At 37.2% G+C, this 14,303-nt stretch overlaps 1 protein-coding gene across 1 annotated transcript in view; it reads left to right on the top strand.

Annotated features, from left to right (window-relative positions):
* Window positions 1-3,097: 3,097 nt before the first annotated feature.
* The window catches only part of MOGAT2 (monoacylglycerol O-acyltransferase 2), a 233,226-nt gene continuing 222,020 nt past the window's right edge, over window positions 3,098-14,303 (top strand). Inside the window, exon 1 of the mRNA XM_053705083.1 lies at window positions 3,098-3,347. Coding sequence (XP_053561058.1) covers window positions 3,254-3,347 — 94 coding nt within the window. The 5' untranslated portion in view covers window positions 3,098-3,253. The remainder of the gene's footprint in view (window positions 3,348-14,303) is intronic.

The following is a 14,303-nucleotide window of genomic DNA, read 5'->3' as shown; positions in this document are numbered from 1 at the left end:
CAGACTCAGATCCTCCTGTCAGATTTAGGGTTGAGCTAAGGCGGTTACTGAGGGGTGCAGTTCACCCAGACACACAGCAGGCGACAACCCTAGCTTTACAGCAAAATGTTTATTTAATTCAAAAACTTTGCTAGCTTTACCTACGCGCTGTAGCTCTCAATGTACAGAACGTGGGCGTTTAGAGTGATGAAGAGCAGCATAGCAGCTTGGTGTGAAGGAGAAGTTGCCGGAGAGACAGGAGTCAGCAATAGTAGTATAGCATGTACCCCTCTACACAAATAGTATTTTCATCTGCACTCATCATAAATAAATTTTTTAAAGCAGTGTGCAATCTTGCCCTTTGGTTCTGATTACAGTCTAGAATGTAAGCTATGTTAGCAAGAGTCACCCATGTCATTTATGTCTATATTATGTGATTATTGATATAGCTGCCTTTCCCTTTACACTGAAGCTGTTCACGCTTGTGCAGTGCTGTAAATTATCATGATGTGATATTATTTAGAAATCCTAGGGCAGAGCCACTATTACAGTTCTAATACATCAGATGAATGTGATAGAAATCAATTTTCTCTATCAGACGTCAAAGTGTGCCTTTGCCTGTATAGCCAAAAATCCTAGCACCGGCCCTGGCTAGCAGTATAGCCGTACCGTTGGGACTTGTAATATGGGTGAGCTGAATATTCCGCTTGCAAAGGCCAATTTTTCAGCGGTATACCCGTAATCTAGGTGATTGTCACATATAGGCTTTCCCCCTCTGTTACAGAGCGTACAAATAGAATGGGGGTAGCTAACAAGATTTGCCATAAAGCTCTATTTGAAAGGAGGGTGGTACTCATGGGGTCATTATATTATACAACTTTGATCCTGAATGTCCCCCATATTCCCTCTAAAACCCTCACCAGAGCTCATGCTGTCTTACAATATTACAGTTTTTTTCAGAAGAAAATCTTTTTATTGCTGCTTTTTCATGTGCATGATAGGATTTTTTGTACAAAGTTGCATGTTGACGAATATAATACGAGTAAGAGTGGCACTGTCACTGTTCCAGAAGTATATAGACAGGGAGGCCTGCTTCATAGTTGCAATGTTATAATTATTAAAAAGGACAATAAAGTATAGCAAGAAAATACTTTATATGTTAGAGCATTGTATTATTACACTAATTATTTATATAACTATGTGTTTAACTCCTGCTAAGCAGCAATGCACTACTGGGAACTAGCTGAACAAATCTAACTCCCAGCAGTGTGTAGATGCTCCTGAGCCTACCTAGGAATGATTTTTTAACAAAGAATACCAAAGAAAAACAGTATTTTTATATCCCACTTTCTGAGGCACCAGGTCCTCCTACTGAGCATGTGCAGGAGGTCACAGTATAAAATGATATAAGTCTGTGATTGGCCTATAGCTGTCACATGATACAGAAGGCATGAAATGTAAGCAAATTCTGAACATTTTTAGACAAAAAAAAATCTACTGCTCATTTGAAAATTCAAAGAGCTATTGCATTGTCTTTGTATTATGCATTTGTTTATTATGCAATTCTACTGTATGTAATGGTCCTTCAAATAAATAAATAGAACATTAAAACGTCTCTTAAAATTGCATAACCAATATCACTGGTTTTCAAACCTTTTCTCAGGCCTCCCTAACAGGCCACATTTTGAGGATATCTGTACTGGAGCACAGGTGAAATAATCAGCTGATTAGGAAACATGGTCATTTTACCTGCTCTCACCCAAAGCAATCCTGAAAACCTGACCTGTTGGGGATGCCGGGGACAGGTTTGAAAAATAGTTACCTATATCAACCATGAAAGTTTAAAGGGACAGTCAAGTCAAAATGAAGCTTTCATGATTCCAATAGGCCATGCAATTTTAAACAACTTTCCAATTTACTTTTATCATCAAATTTGCGTTGTTCTATTGGTATTCTTTTTTAAAAGCTAAACCTTGGTAGGCTCATAGGGGCCAATTTATAAAGGGCCAAATGGCCCCTGATGCATTGCCCCTTATTTCCGCGCGAGCCTTCAGGCTCGCCGTAAACAGCAGTTATACTGCTGCTCCTTAACTGGTCTGCCGGCCTCTGAGGCTGCTGACATCAGTCCGCCCAAACCTATACGATTGGCTGATTGACATCCCCTGCTAGCGGCCGATTGGCCATGAATCTACAGGGGGCGGCATTGCACAAGCAGTTCACTAGAACTGCTTGTGCAATGTTAAATGCCGACAGTGTATGCTGTCGGCATTCAGAGATGTCTGGCGGACATGATACGCTACAACGTATCATGTCCGCCAGACAATGATAATTCGGCCCCAGAAACTGATTTCTAAGCCGTTGAAGGGTGTCTATTATCTCAATGCATTTTGACAGTTTTTCACAGTTAGACAGTGCTGTGTGCCATATATGTACTATTATGCTCACTCCGTGGAGTTATTTATGAGTCAGCACTGATAGGCTAACATGCAAGTATGTCAAATGAACTGAAATAAGGGGCAGTCTGCAGAGGCTTAGATACAAGGTAATCACAGAGGTAAAAAGTGGATTAATATAACAGTGTTGGTTATGCAAAACTGGGGAATTGGTAATAAAGGGACTATCTATATTTTTAAACAATACTGTCCCTTTAATTTTGAGTCTGTTTAACAGCTTTTGCCTGTTTTTTCTCATATGCATGATAGGATTTCTTCTGTACAATTGTCCATGTACTATATATACCAATGTCAAATATTAGCCAAGAAGGAGTGGCTTTGTCAGATTATGCTGCACAGTTTCCTAGTTTTCTTCTCTGTTTAATGAAGTATATAGCGAGGATAGGCCTACCTCATAACTGCACTATTTTAATTATTAAATAAAAGAAGAAAAAACATCTTTCAATTTAGCACAATATGATACATTTCATTACGAAGGCAACAAAATGACGCTGATTTTATTTCATGCATAATCTAATTTATCTCTTTGATATAATCAATAATTAGTTCTCGAGGACATTGTGATAAAATTATGCTTCATAGACAAGTAAAAAACTACACAGAGTTCTTATGTAGAAGGTGATACAAAGGTGATAAGTGCGGCTGATATGAAGTGAGCACTTATTCGTCATCTGTTTGAACTGCACAGCCTGGCTGGATTTTAACCAGAGCTGCAGAAAAACGTGTTGCACAAAATCAAGGAGACTTTGAACCTCAGTTTTGACAATTTAGACAACTTATTTCTGTCTAAAAAAAAAACACACACAGTGTTAAAAGCAAAAATGAACATTGAGTTTGCACCACGTTCTATCCCTTTGGAAAGAAGGTTACAAACTGCTGCGGTCGTTCAATGGGTTTATTCCTTCCTGGCTCTTGGTAAGGATTATTTTTTTTTACCAATTTAACTGTAAATGTGTGGGGTAAAAATTTTCTCTTATACTTCAAAAATGTGTTATTTTTAACCCCTTGGATGCCAAAGAGTCCTGCAACACATCACTCTTTAATTTATTGTTATATTTTATTCACTGTCATTTATGTTTATTTAATGCCTTTAAGGGACACTCCATTTCATAATATAATTTAAAACTATTGTTTAATTAGGAAAAAAAGTAGTCCAGGGACATACCACTTGAAAAAACTCTTGAGTATTCTGTGTTTTATTGTTATCTCATTATATGTGCTTAATTTGTGACAGATATAAATTAGCTTCTTTAATAATCAAGCAATCACTGTGTAGAATGTTGCGTTGCAGGGTTGATATTCAGAATACTGCAGATTAAAGTGGAAAAAACATAAAACTGTGACAAACATTACCTGATGTGAACATTTGATTAGACAGAAGATTGCCTAGTTTGCTTTACTATATAAAACGTAAGACTCTAAGGGCATGAATATCTAAACATCGCCGGATCAGACTTGGTTTTTCACGCCGACTCTTTCAGGAGCTGCCCTTGTGGAATTATCTTTAAAAAGGGTCAGTTCCTGCGAGTGGGGATATGTCTCCTATATAAAGTAATAGAGCTCGCTAGAAAGAGAAACTTTGCTCGGTAGAGCGAATTTACAAGTGAGCAGGGGGTGCACTTTAAAAATGAAAGTCTTGCATAAACAACATAAGCACTACTTTCTGCTTATAGCATCTTACAATCGCTTCTGTTTTTGTATACTTGGGATTTTTATTAGTGTATTAATTATTTAGCGTATTTTTATCACAACCTTGCCACCTTCTAGTTTACAAGAAAAAACAGTGAGATCTGCAGAGTGGAAATGTTTAGATAATTACGCTTGGATTTGAGAGACAATTTCATACACACACATGGAACGCTCATGTTCAGCCCATTTTACGATAGCACAACAATTACATTTTGTATTTTGGACTTACAGTATAAGTACAAATTTCTATGTGATTTTTGCACATGCAGTGCATATGTAATGTGATTTATTCGATAAAATATGATTTTTGGTGAACAATTTTGTTACAAATGTTGATGCACCTTAAAGGGATAATCTAGTAAAAATTAGACATTCATGATTCAGATAGAGCATGGCATTTAAACAACTTTCTAATGTAATCCTATTATAATTTTTTCTTTGTTCTCTTGGTATCTTTATTTAAAAAAAGCAAGAATGTAAAGCTTAGGAGCCAGCCTATTTTTGGTTCAGACCTTAGCAGCACTTGCTGATTGGTAGCTACATTTAGACACCAGCACCTAAGCTTACATTCTTGCTTTTTCAAATAAAAATACCAAGAGAACGAAGAAAAAAATTATAATAGGAGTACATTTTAAAGTTGCTTTAAATTGCATGCTCTATCTGAATCATGAAAGTTTAATTTTGACTAGACTATCACTTTAACAATACATTTTTTTTCCTTTATATTTATGTGTGTATGGTTCAATAACTTGTTTTGTATGATTTTTAAATTACAATTTTTGTTGTGTACTTTTGTATACGCACCTTTGCGAGACATCCTGTTTTCATGGTAAAAATTGGCTTTAGATAATTCCACCAGGGAAACAGAAGTATTGGCGAGCATTCTTAGAAAATCTCACCAGCCCATAGACCTTTAGATCATTGGGCCTAAGACTTTAGCAGTGTTTTATTATGTATGTTACTTTATCTCCAGGATACATAGATGTTACCTTTCCGTAGTATATGTTGCTTACCTTTATGCGTTAGACTCTGTTGATTTAATTTAAGGTTGTCCCATTTATTCAGGTGCACATTTCATAAATATGTTACTTATACAGTAAAGACAAAAATGAACACATAAGCTCCTCATCAACCCAATGCCTTATGCCACTGCATAGTCATATATTTACTAGCAAAAAGCTAATATTACCATTTAGGGTCCCATTGGGTAGCCCCATCATACAGGCCTCAAACTCAGGATGTAATTTATATAGATACATACAAGACAGGGAGGGGAGGGGCTTTTTAGGTGATGGTCCACCAGTATTTTGTGGGTGTGGCTGCAACAAGAGTAGCATGGACACAGAAATGTCTTGGGCAGGCCTGGTGCATCCTGGGTGGGACCAAGTTAGGGTTACTATCTTTCTTATAATTAGCATACATTTGCATAAATTATAATACAGCATAACTCTGAAACTAAAGTTGCTAGGACTGATTTGAAATGCTCATTTGGTAATAAATAGATTCTAACACACTTAGAATAAGTTTCATCACAATGGGTCTTACATTTCTATATTTATTCTTTATTTTCTAAATTAAACTGAGCCTTAAAAATATCAACCATGTCAGTAAAATACCATCTGGGTGGCAACCCTAGACTTTCTGGATTTGGGAAGTATCCCTAAAAAATCAGCTCTTCATGCCCCCACTCTTGAACAAATTATATACCCTGACATTACTGCTTCTGAACAAAGTGTTCTAGTGATTTGTTAAGCAGCCACTATTTTATTTATAATGATAGAGAAAATAGATTTTCGTTATCACATCAAATTCTTGAATGTTAATGTGATTTATTATAACTATATTATTATAACTATAATTGCTATAATGATATAACATACCAACATGGTGGCTCTGCACAACATAGAAAATCAGTGGTGGCTCTGCAAAATAAAACAAAGAGTGGTGAATATATATATATATATATAAAACAAATGAACCAGGAAGGCAGGGTGACTTGTTTTCTTTTTCACCATTCTACATAGACTGATGTCAAGCTGCCGGCAGACAAGTTCTCAAGCACAGAACCTTTCCATCTGCAATTGCGACTTGGCAACATTTAAGAATGCAGGAATGTTCAATCCTGCCCCCTGCTTCCTTGCAACCCATTGCATGAGATCAGGGCCTGTCAGTCACCCCGAACAAGCGAGTGTGCAGTGGTTTATCTCTGCCATCTAGGATAAAAAGCAGAGACTATTTCTTAATTGTGTGGTTGCACACTCACTATTGCAAGTCTAAGAAGTGCAAGTTCTAAGAAACTGTAAATGCATCTTTATAGATTTTAAGTATAAAAGCCCTACAATAGATCACATTAGCTTGCAGTGGAATACTGGCAAGTTTTGGCCAGGGAACCAGTACATTACTCAGGCCTAGATTTAGAGTTCGGCGGTAGCCGTCAAAACCAGCGTTAGAGGCTCCTAACGCTGGTTTTGGCCGCCCGCTGGTATTTGGAGTCAGTGATTAAAGGGTCTAACGCTCACTTTACAGCCGCGACTTTTCCATACCGCAGATCCCCCTACGCCATTTGCGTAGCCTATCTTTTCAATGGGATCTTTCTAACGCCGGTATTTAGAGTCGTTTCTGCAGTGAGCGTTAGAGCTCTAACGACAAGATTCCAGCCGCCTGAAAAAAGCAGGAGTTAAGAGCTTTCTGGCTAACGCCGGTTCATAAAGCTCTTAACTACTGTACCCTAAACTACACTAACACCCATAAACTACCTATGTACCCCTAAACCGAGGTCCCCCCACATCGCCGCCACTCGATTAAAATTTTTAACCCCTAATCTGCCGACCGCCACCTACGTTATACTTATGTACCCCTAATCTGCTGCCCCTAACCCCGCCGACCCCTATATTATATTTATTAACCCCTAACTTGCCCCACACAACGTCGCCGCAAGCTACTTAAAATAATTAACCCCTAATCTTCCGACCGCAAATCGCCGCCACCTACGTTATCCCTATGTACCCCTAATCTTCTGCCCCTAACATCGCCGACCCCTATGTTATATTTATTAACCCCTAATCTGCCCCCCACAACGTCGCCGACACCTACCTACACTTATTAACCCCTAATCTGCCGACCGGAGCTCACCGCTATTCTAATAAATGTATTAACCCCTAAAGCTAAGTCTAACCCTAACACTAACACCCCCCTAAGTTAAATATAATTTTTATCTAACGAAATAAATTAACTCTTATTAAATAAATGATTCCTATTTAAAGCTAAATACTTACCTGTAAAATAAATCCTAATATAGCTACAATATAAATTACATTTATATTATAGCTATTTTAGGATTAATATTTATTTTACAGGTAACTTTGTATTTATTTTAACCAGGTACAATAGCTATTAAATAGTTAAGAACTATTTAATAGTTACCTAGTTAAAATAATTACAAATTTACCTGTAAAATAAATCCTAACCTAAGTTATAATTAAACCTAACACTACCCTATCAATAAAATAATTAAATAAAATACCTACAATTACCTACAATTAACCTAACACTACACTATCAATAAATTAATTAAACACAATTGCTACAAATAAATACAATTAAATAAACTATCTAAAGTACAAAAAATAAAAAAGAACTAAGTTACAGAAAATAAAAAAATATTTACAAACATAAGAAAAATATTACAACAATTTTAAACTAATTACACCTACTCTAAGCCCCCTAATAAAATAACAAAGACCCCCAAAATAAAAAATTCCCTACCCTATTCTAAATTTAAAAAGTTACAAGCTCTTTTACCTTACCAGCCCTGAACAGGGCCCTTTGCGGGGCATGCCCCAAGAAGTTCAGCTCTTTTGCCTGTAAAAGAAAACATACAATACCCCCCCCCCCAACATTACAACCCACCACCCACATACCCCTAATCTAACCCAAACCCCCCTTAAATAAACCTAACACTAAGCCCCTGATGATCTTCCTACCTTGTCTTCACCATGCCAGGTTCACCGATCCGTCCTGGCTCCAAGATCTTCATCCAACCCAAGCGGGGGCTAGACATCCACTGAAGAAGTCCAGAAGAGGGTCCAAAGTCTTCCTCCTATCCGGCAAGAAGAGGACATCCGGACCGGCAAACATCTTCTCCAAGCGGCATCTTCTATGTTCTTCCATCCGATGACGACCGGCTCCATCTTGAAGACCTCCAGCGCGGATCCATCCTCTTCTTCCGACGACTAGACGACGAATGACGGTTCCTTTAAGGGACGTCATCCAAGATGGCGTCCCTCGAATTCCGATTGGCTGATAGGATTCTATCAGCCAATCGGAATTAAGGTAGGAATTTTCTGATTGGCTGATGGAATCAGCCAATCAGAATCAAGTTCAATCCGATTGGCTGATCCAATCAGCCAATCAGATTGAGCTCGCATTCTATTGGCTGTTCCGATCAGCCAATACAATGCGAGCTCAATCTGATTGGCTGATTGGATCAGCCAATCGGATTGAACTTGATTCTGATTGGCTGATTCCATCAGCCAATCAGAAAATTCCTACCTTAATTCCGATTGGCTGATAGAATCCTATCAGCCAATCGGAATTCGAGGGACGCCATCTTGGATGACGTCCCTTAAAGGAACCGTCATTCGTCGTCTAGTCGTCGGAAGAAGAGGATGGATCCGCGCTGGAGGTCTTCAAGATGGAGCCGGTCGTCATCGGATGGAAGAACATAGAAGATGCCGCTTGGAGAAGATGTTTGCCGGTCCGGATGTCCTCTTCTTGCCGGATAGGAGGAAGACTTTGGACCCTCTTCTGGACTTCTTCAGTGGATGTCTAGCCCCCGCTTGGGTTGGATGAAGATCTTGGAGCCAGGACGGATCGGTGAACCTGGCATGGTGAAGACAAGGTAGGAAGATCATCAGGGGCTTAGTGTTAGGTTTATTTAAGGGGGGTTTGGGTTAGATTAGGGGTATGTGGGTGGTGGGTTGTAATGTTGGGGGGGGGTATTGTATGTTTTCTTTTACAGGCAAAAGAGCTGAACTTCTTGGGGCATGCCCCGCAAAGGGCCCTGTTCAGGGCTGGTAAGGTAAAAGAGCTTGTAACTTTTTAAATTTAGAATAGGGTAGGGAATTTTTTATTTTGGGGGTCTTTGTTATTTTATTAGGGGGCTTAGAGTAGGTGTAATTAGTTTAAAATTGTTGTAATATTTTTCTTATGTTTGTAAATATTTTTTTATTTTCTGTAACTTAGTTCTTTTTTATTTTTTGTACTTTAGATAGTTTATTTAATTGTATTTATTTGTAGCAATTGTGTTTAATTAATTTATTGATAGTGTAGTGTTAGGTTAATTGTAGGTAATTGTAGGTAGTTTATTTAATTATTTTATTGATAGGGTAGTGTTAGGTTTAATTATAACTTAGGTTAGGATTTATTTTACAGGTAAATTTGTAATTATTTTAACTAGGTAACTATTAAATAGTTCTTAACTATTTAATAGCTATTGTACCTGGTTAAAATAAATACAAAGTTACCTGTAAAATAAATATTAATCCTAAAATAGCTATAATATAAATGTAATTTATATTGTAGCTATATTATGATTTATTTTACAGGTAAGTATTTAGCTTTAAATAGGAATCATTTATTTAATAAGAGTTAATTTATTTCGTTAGATAAAAATTATATTTAACTTAGGGGGGTGTTAGTGTTAGGGTTAGACTTAGCTTTAGGGGTTAATACATTTATTAGAATAGCGGTGAGCTCCGGTCGGCAGATTAGGGGTTAATAATTGAAGGTAGGTGTCGGCGATGTTAGGGAGGGCAGATTAGGGGTTAATACTATTTATGATAGGGTTAGTGAGGCGGATTAGGGGTTAATACATTTATTATAGTAGCGCTCAGGTCCGCTCGGCAGATTAGGGGTTAATAAGTGTAGGTAGGTGTCGGCGACGTTGTGGGGGGCAGATTAGGGGTTAATAAATATAACATAGGGGTCGGCGATGTTAGGGCAGCAGATTAGGGGTACATAGGGATAACGTAGGTGGCGGCGGTTTACGGAGCGGCAGATTAGGGGTTAAAAGTGTAATGCAGGGGTCAGCGATAGCGGGGGCGGCAGATTAGGGGTTAATAAGTGTAAGGTTAGGGGTGTTTAGACTTGGGGTACATGTTAGAGTGTTAGGTGCAGACGTAGGAAGTGTTTCCCCATAGGAAACAATGGGGCTGCGTTAGGAGCTGAACGCTGCTTTTTTGCAGGTGTTAGGTTTTTTTTCAGCTCAAACTGCCCCATTGTTTCCTATGGGAGAATCGTGCACGAGCACGTTTTTGAGGCCGGCCGCGTCCGTAAGCAACTCTGGTATCGAGAGTTGTATTTGCGGTAAAAATGCTCTACGCTCCTTTTTTGGAGCCTAACGCAGCATTTGTTTGAACTCTCGATACCAGAGTTAAATTTATGGTGCGGCCAGAAAAAAACCCGCGGAGCGTTAACAGCCCTTTTACCGCCAAACTCCAAATCTAGCCGTTAGTTTGGACAAGTGTCATTGTATAGTAATAATAATGAACATTTATACACTAATAACCACATTGCACTATAGAATAATACAAGGTATCTATACACTAATAAACACAACAGTCTGCGCTATATGATAATGCAAGGCATCTTTACACTATTAAACACAACACTGCAATGTATGATAATGCAAAGCATCTATACACTAATAAACACAACACTGCACTATATGATAATACAAGGCATCTATACACTAATAAACACAACACTGCACTATATGATAATACAAGGCATCTATACACTTATATATATAGTTATAGGTAAGTATTTAGTTTTAAATAGGAATAATTTATTTCGATTTATTTAAATTATATTTAAGTTAGGGGGTGTTAGGGTTAGTGTTAGACTTAGGTTTAGGGGATAATACATTTAATATAGTGGCAGTGTAGGGGGGCAGATTAGGAGTTAATAAATATAATGTAGGTGGCGGCGGTGTAGGGGGGACAGATTAGGGGTTAATAAATATAATGTAGGTGGCGGTGGGCTCTGGGAGCGGCGGTTTAGGGGTTAAACACTTTATTTAGTTGAGGTGGGGTCCGGGAGCGGCAGGATAGGGGTTAATAATTTTATGTAGGTGGCGGGAGCGGCGGTATAGGGGGTAAAACAGTTAGTATAGTGGCGGTGTTTAGTGACAGGGTACCAATAAAGCTGTAAAAAGCCGAAGAGCAGCGAGATCGATGACTGTTAGTTAACAACAGTCCGCTGCTCATCGCTCCCGTAATTGGTGCACGGCTTTTTGACAGCTTTTTTGGTAACTTTGGAGAACGTATTCAGGTCCGCGGCAGCGATGTTAGGCGATCTTAGGTGAGCGTATTGGTGCCGTCGAATGCAAGAAAGTCGACGCTTTGATAAGTAGATGCCAAGGTAACTATACAATAATAAACACAACACTGCACTATATGATCATGCAAGGCATCTATACACTAATAAACACAACACTCTGTACTTTATGATAATACAAGGCATTGATACACTAATAAACATAACACTGTACTATATGATAATAAAAGCTATCTATACACTAATAAACACAACACTGCACTATACGATAATGCAAAGCATCTACACACTAAATAAATACAACACTCTGCACTATATAATAATGCAAGGCATCTTTACACTAATAAACACAACACTCTGCGCTATACAATAATGCAAGGCATCTTTACACTAATAAACACAACACTCTGCGCTATATAATAATGCAAGGCATCTTTACACTAATAAACACATCAATCTGCACTATATGATAATACAAGGCATCTATACACTAATAAACATAACACTGAACAATATGATAATACAAAGTATCTATACACTAATAAACACAACACTGTCCTATGTGATAATGTAAGCCATCTATACACTAATAGACACAACACTCTTCAATATATGATAATGCTAGGCATCTATACACTAATAAACACAATAGTCTGCACTAGATGTTAATACAAGGCATCTATACACAAATAAATGCAATAGTCTGCACTAGATAATAACACAAGGCATCTATACACTAATTAACATATCACTCTGTACTATATGATAATGCTAGGGATCTATTCACTAATAAACATATCACTCTACACTATAAGATAATAAAAGGCATCTATACACTAATAAACACATAACTCTGCACTATATGATAATACAAGGTATCTATACACTAATAAACACAACACTGCACAATATGATAATACAAAGTATCTATACACTAATAAATACAACACTCTGTACTATATGATAATGCAAGGCTTCTATACACTAATAAACAAAACGCTCTGCACTATATGATAATGCAAGGCATCTATACACTAATAAACACAACGCTCTGCACTATATGATAATGCAAGGCATCTATACACTAATAAACACAACACTCTATATTATATGATAATACAAGTCATCTATACACTAATAAACACAACACGCTATACTATATAATAATAAAAGGAATCATTACACTAATAAACACAACACTCTGTACTATATGATAATGCAAGGCATCTATACACTAATAAACACAACACTCTATACTATATGATAATACAAAGCATCAATACACTAATAAACACAATAGTCTGCACTATATGATCATACAAGGCATCTTTACACAAATAAACACAATAGTCTGCACTAGATAATAACACAAGGCATCTATACACTAATTAACATATCACTCTGCACTATATGATAATGCAAGGCATCTATTCACTAATAAACATATTACTCTGCACTATATGATAATACAAGGCATCTATACACTAATAACACATCATTCTGCACTATATGATAATACGAGGTATCTATACACTAATAAACACAACCCTGCACAATATGATAATACAAGGCATCTATACGCTAATGAACATAACACTCTGCACTATATGATAATACAAGGCATCTATACGCTAATAAACACAACACTTTGCACTATATGATAATACAAGGCATCTATATGCTAATAAAAACAACACTCTGCACTATATGATAATACAAGGCATCTATATGCTAATAAACACAACATCTGCACTATATGATAATACAAGGCATCTATACACTAGTAAACAAAACACTCTATATTATATGATAATACAAGGAATCAATATACTAATAAACACAACATTCTGCACTATATGATAATGCAAGGCATCTATACACTAATAAACACAACACTCTATACTATATGATAATACAAGGCATCAATACACTAATAAACGCAACACTCTATACTATATGATAATACTAGGCATCTATACACTAATAAACACAACACTCGGTACTATATGATAATGCAAGGCATCTATACACTAATAAACACAACACTCTGCACTATATGATAATGCAAGGCATCTATACACTAATAAACACAACACTCTATACTATATGATAATACTAGGCATCTATATACTAATAAACACGACACTCTGCACTATATGATAATACAAGGCATCTATACACTAATAAACACAACACTCTTTGCTTTATAATAATGCAAGGCATCTTTACACTAATAAACACAACACTCTGCTATATGATAATGCAAGGTATCTGTACACTAATAAACACAATACTGCAATATATGATAATGCAAGGCATCTATACACTAATGAACATAACACTCTATACTATATGATAATACAAGGCACCTATACACTAATAAACACAACACTCTGCACTATATGATAATACTAGGCATCTATACACTAATAAACACAACACTCTATACTATATGATAATACAAGGCATCTATACACTCTACCTATCCTCTCTAATTAACAAGTATACTCCAGCTCGCCCACTAAGATCCAACAATGACCTGCTCCTTGCTTCTGCGACTATCATCTCCTCTCAAGCTAGACTGCAGAACTTCTGTCGTGCAGCACCTACCCTCTGGAACACTCTCCCTCGTGCTGTCAGTCTTTGCCCAAATCTTTCATCCTTTAAATGCTCTCTGAAGACTTTTCTGTTCAGAGAAGCCTACCACCCAACTCAATAATATTCCTTTTATCTAACAACATTTCCCTCCTCTAACTCTGCATTAACATCTTTCTCAATCTTGCAGTCCTCACGTCCTGTTTCTCAACCTCCCACCCTTCTAGATTGTAAGTTCCCACGGGAATA

This window comes from Bombina bombina, chromosome 3 (assembly GCF_027579735.1).
Source record: "Bombina bombina isolate aBomBom1 chromosome 3, aBomBom1.pri, whole genome shotgun sequence".
NCBI lineage: Eukaryota > Metazoa > Chordata > Amphibia > Anura > Bombinatoridae > Bombina > Bombina bombina.
This window is presented reverse-complemented; position numbering and strand designations above follow the sequence as displayed.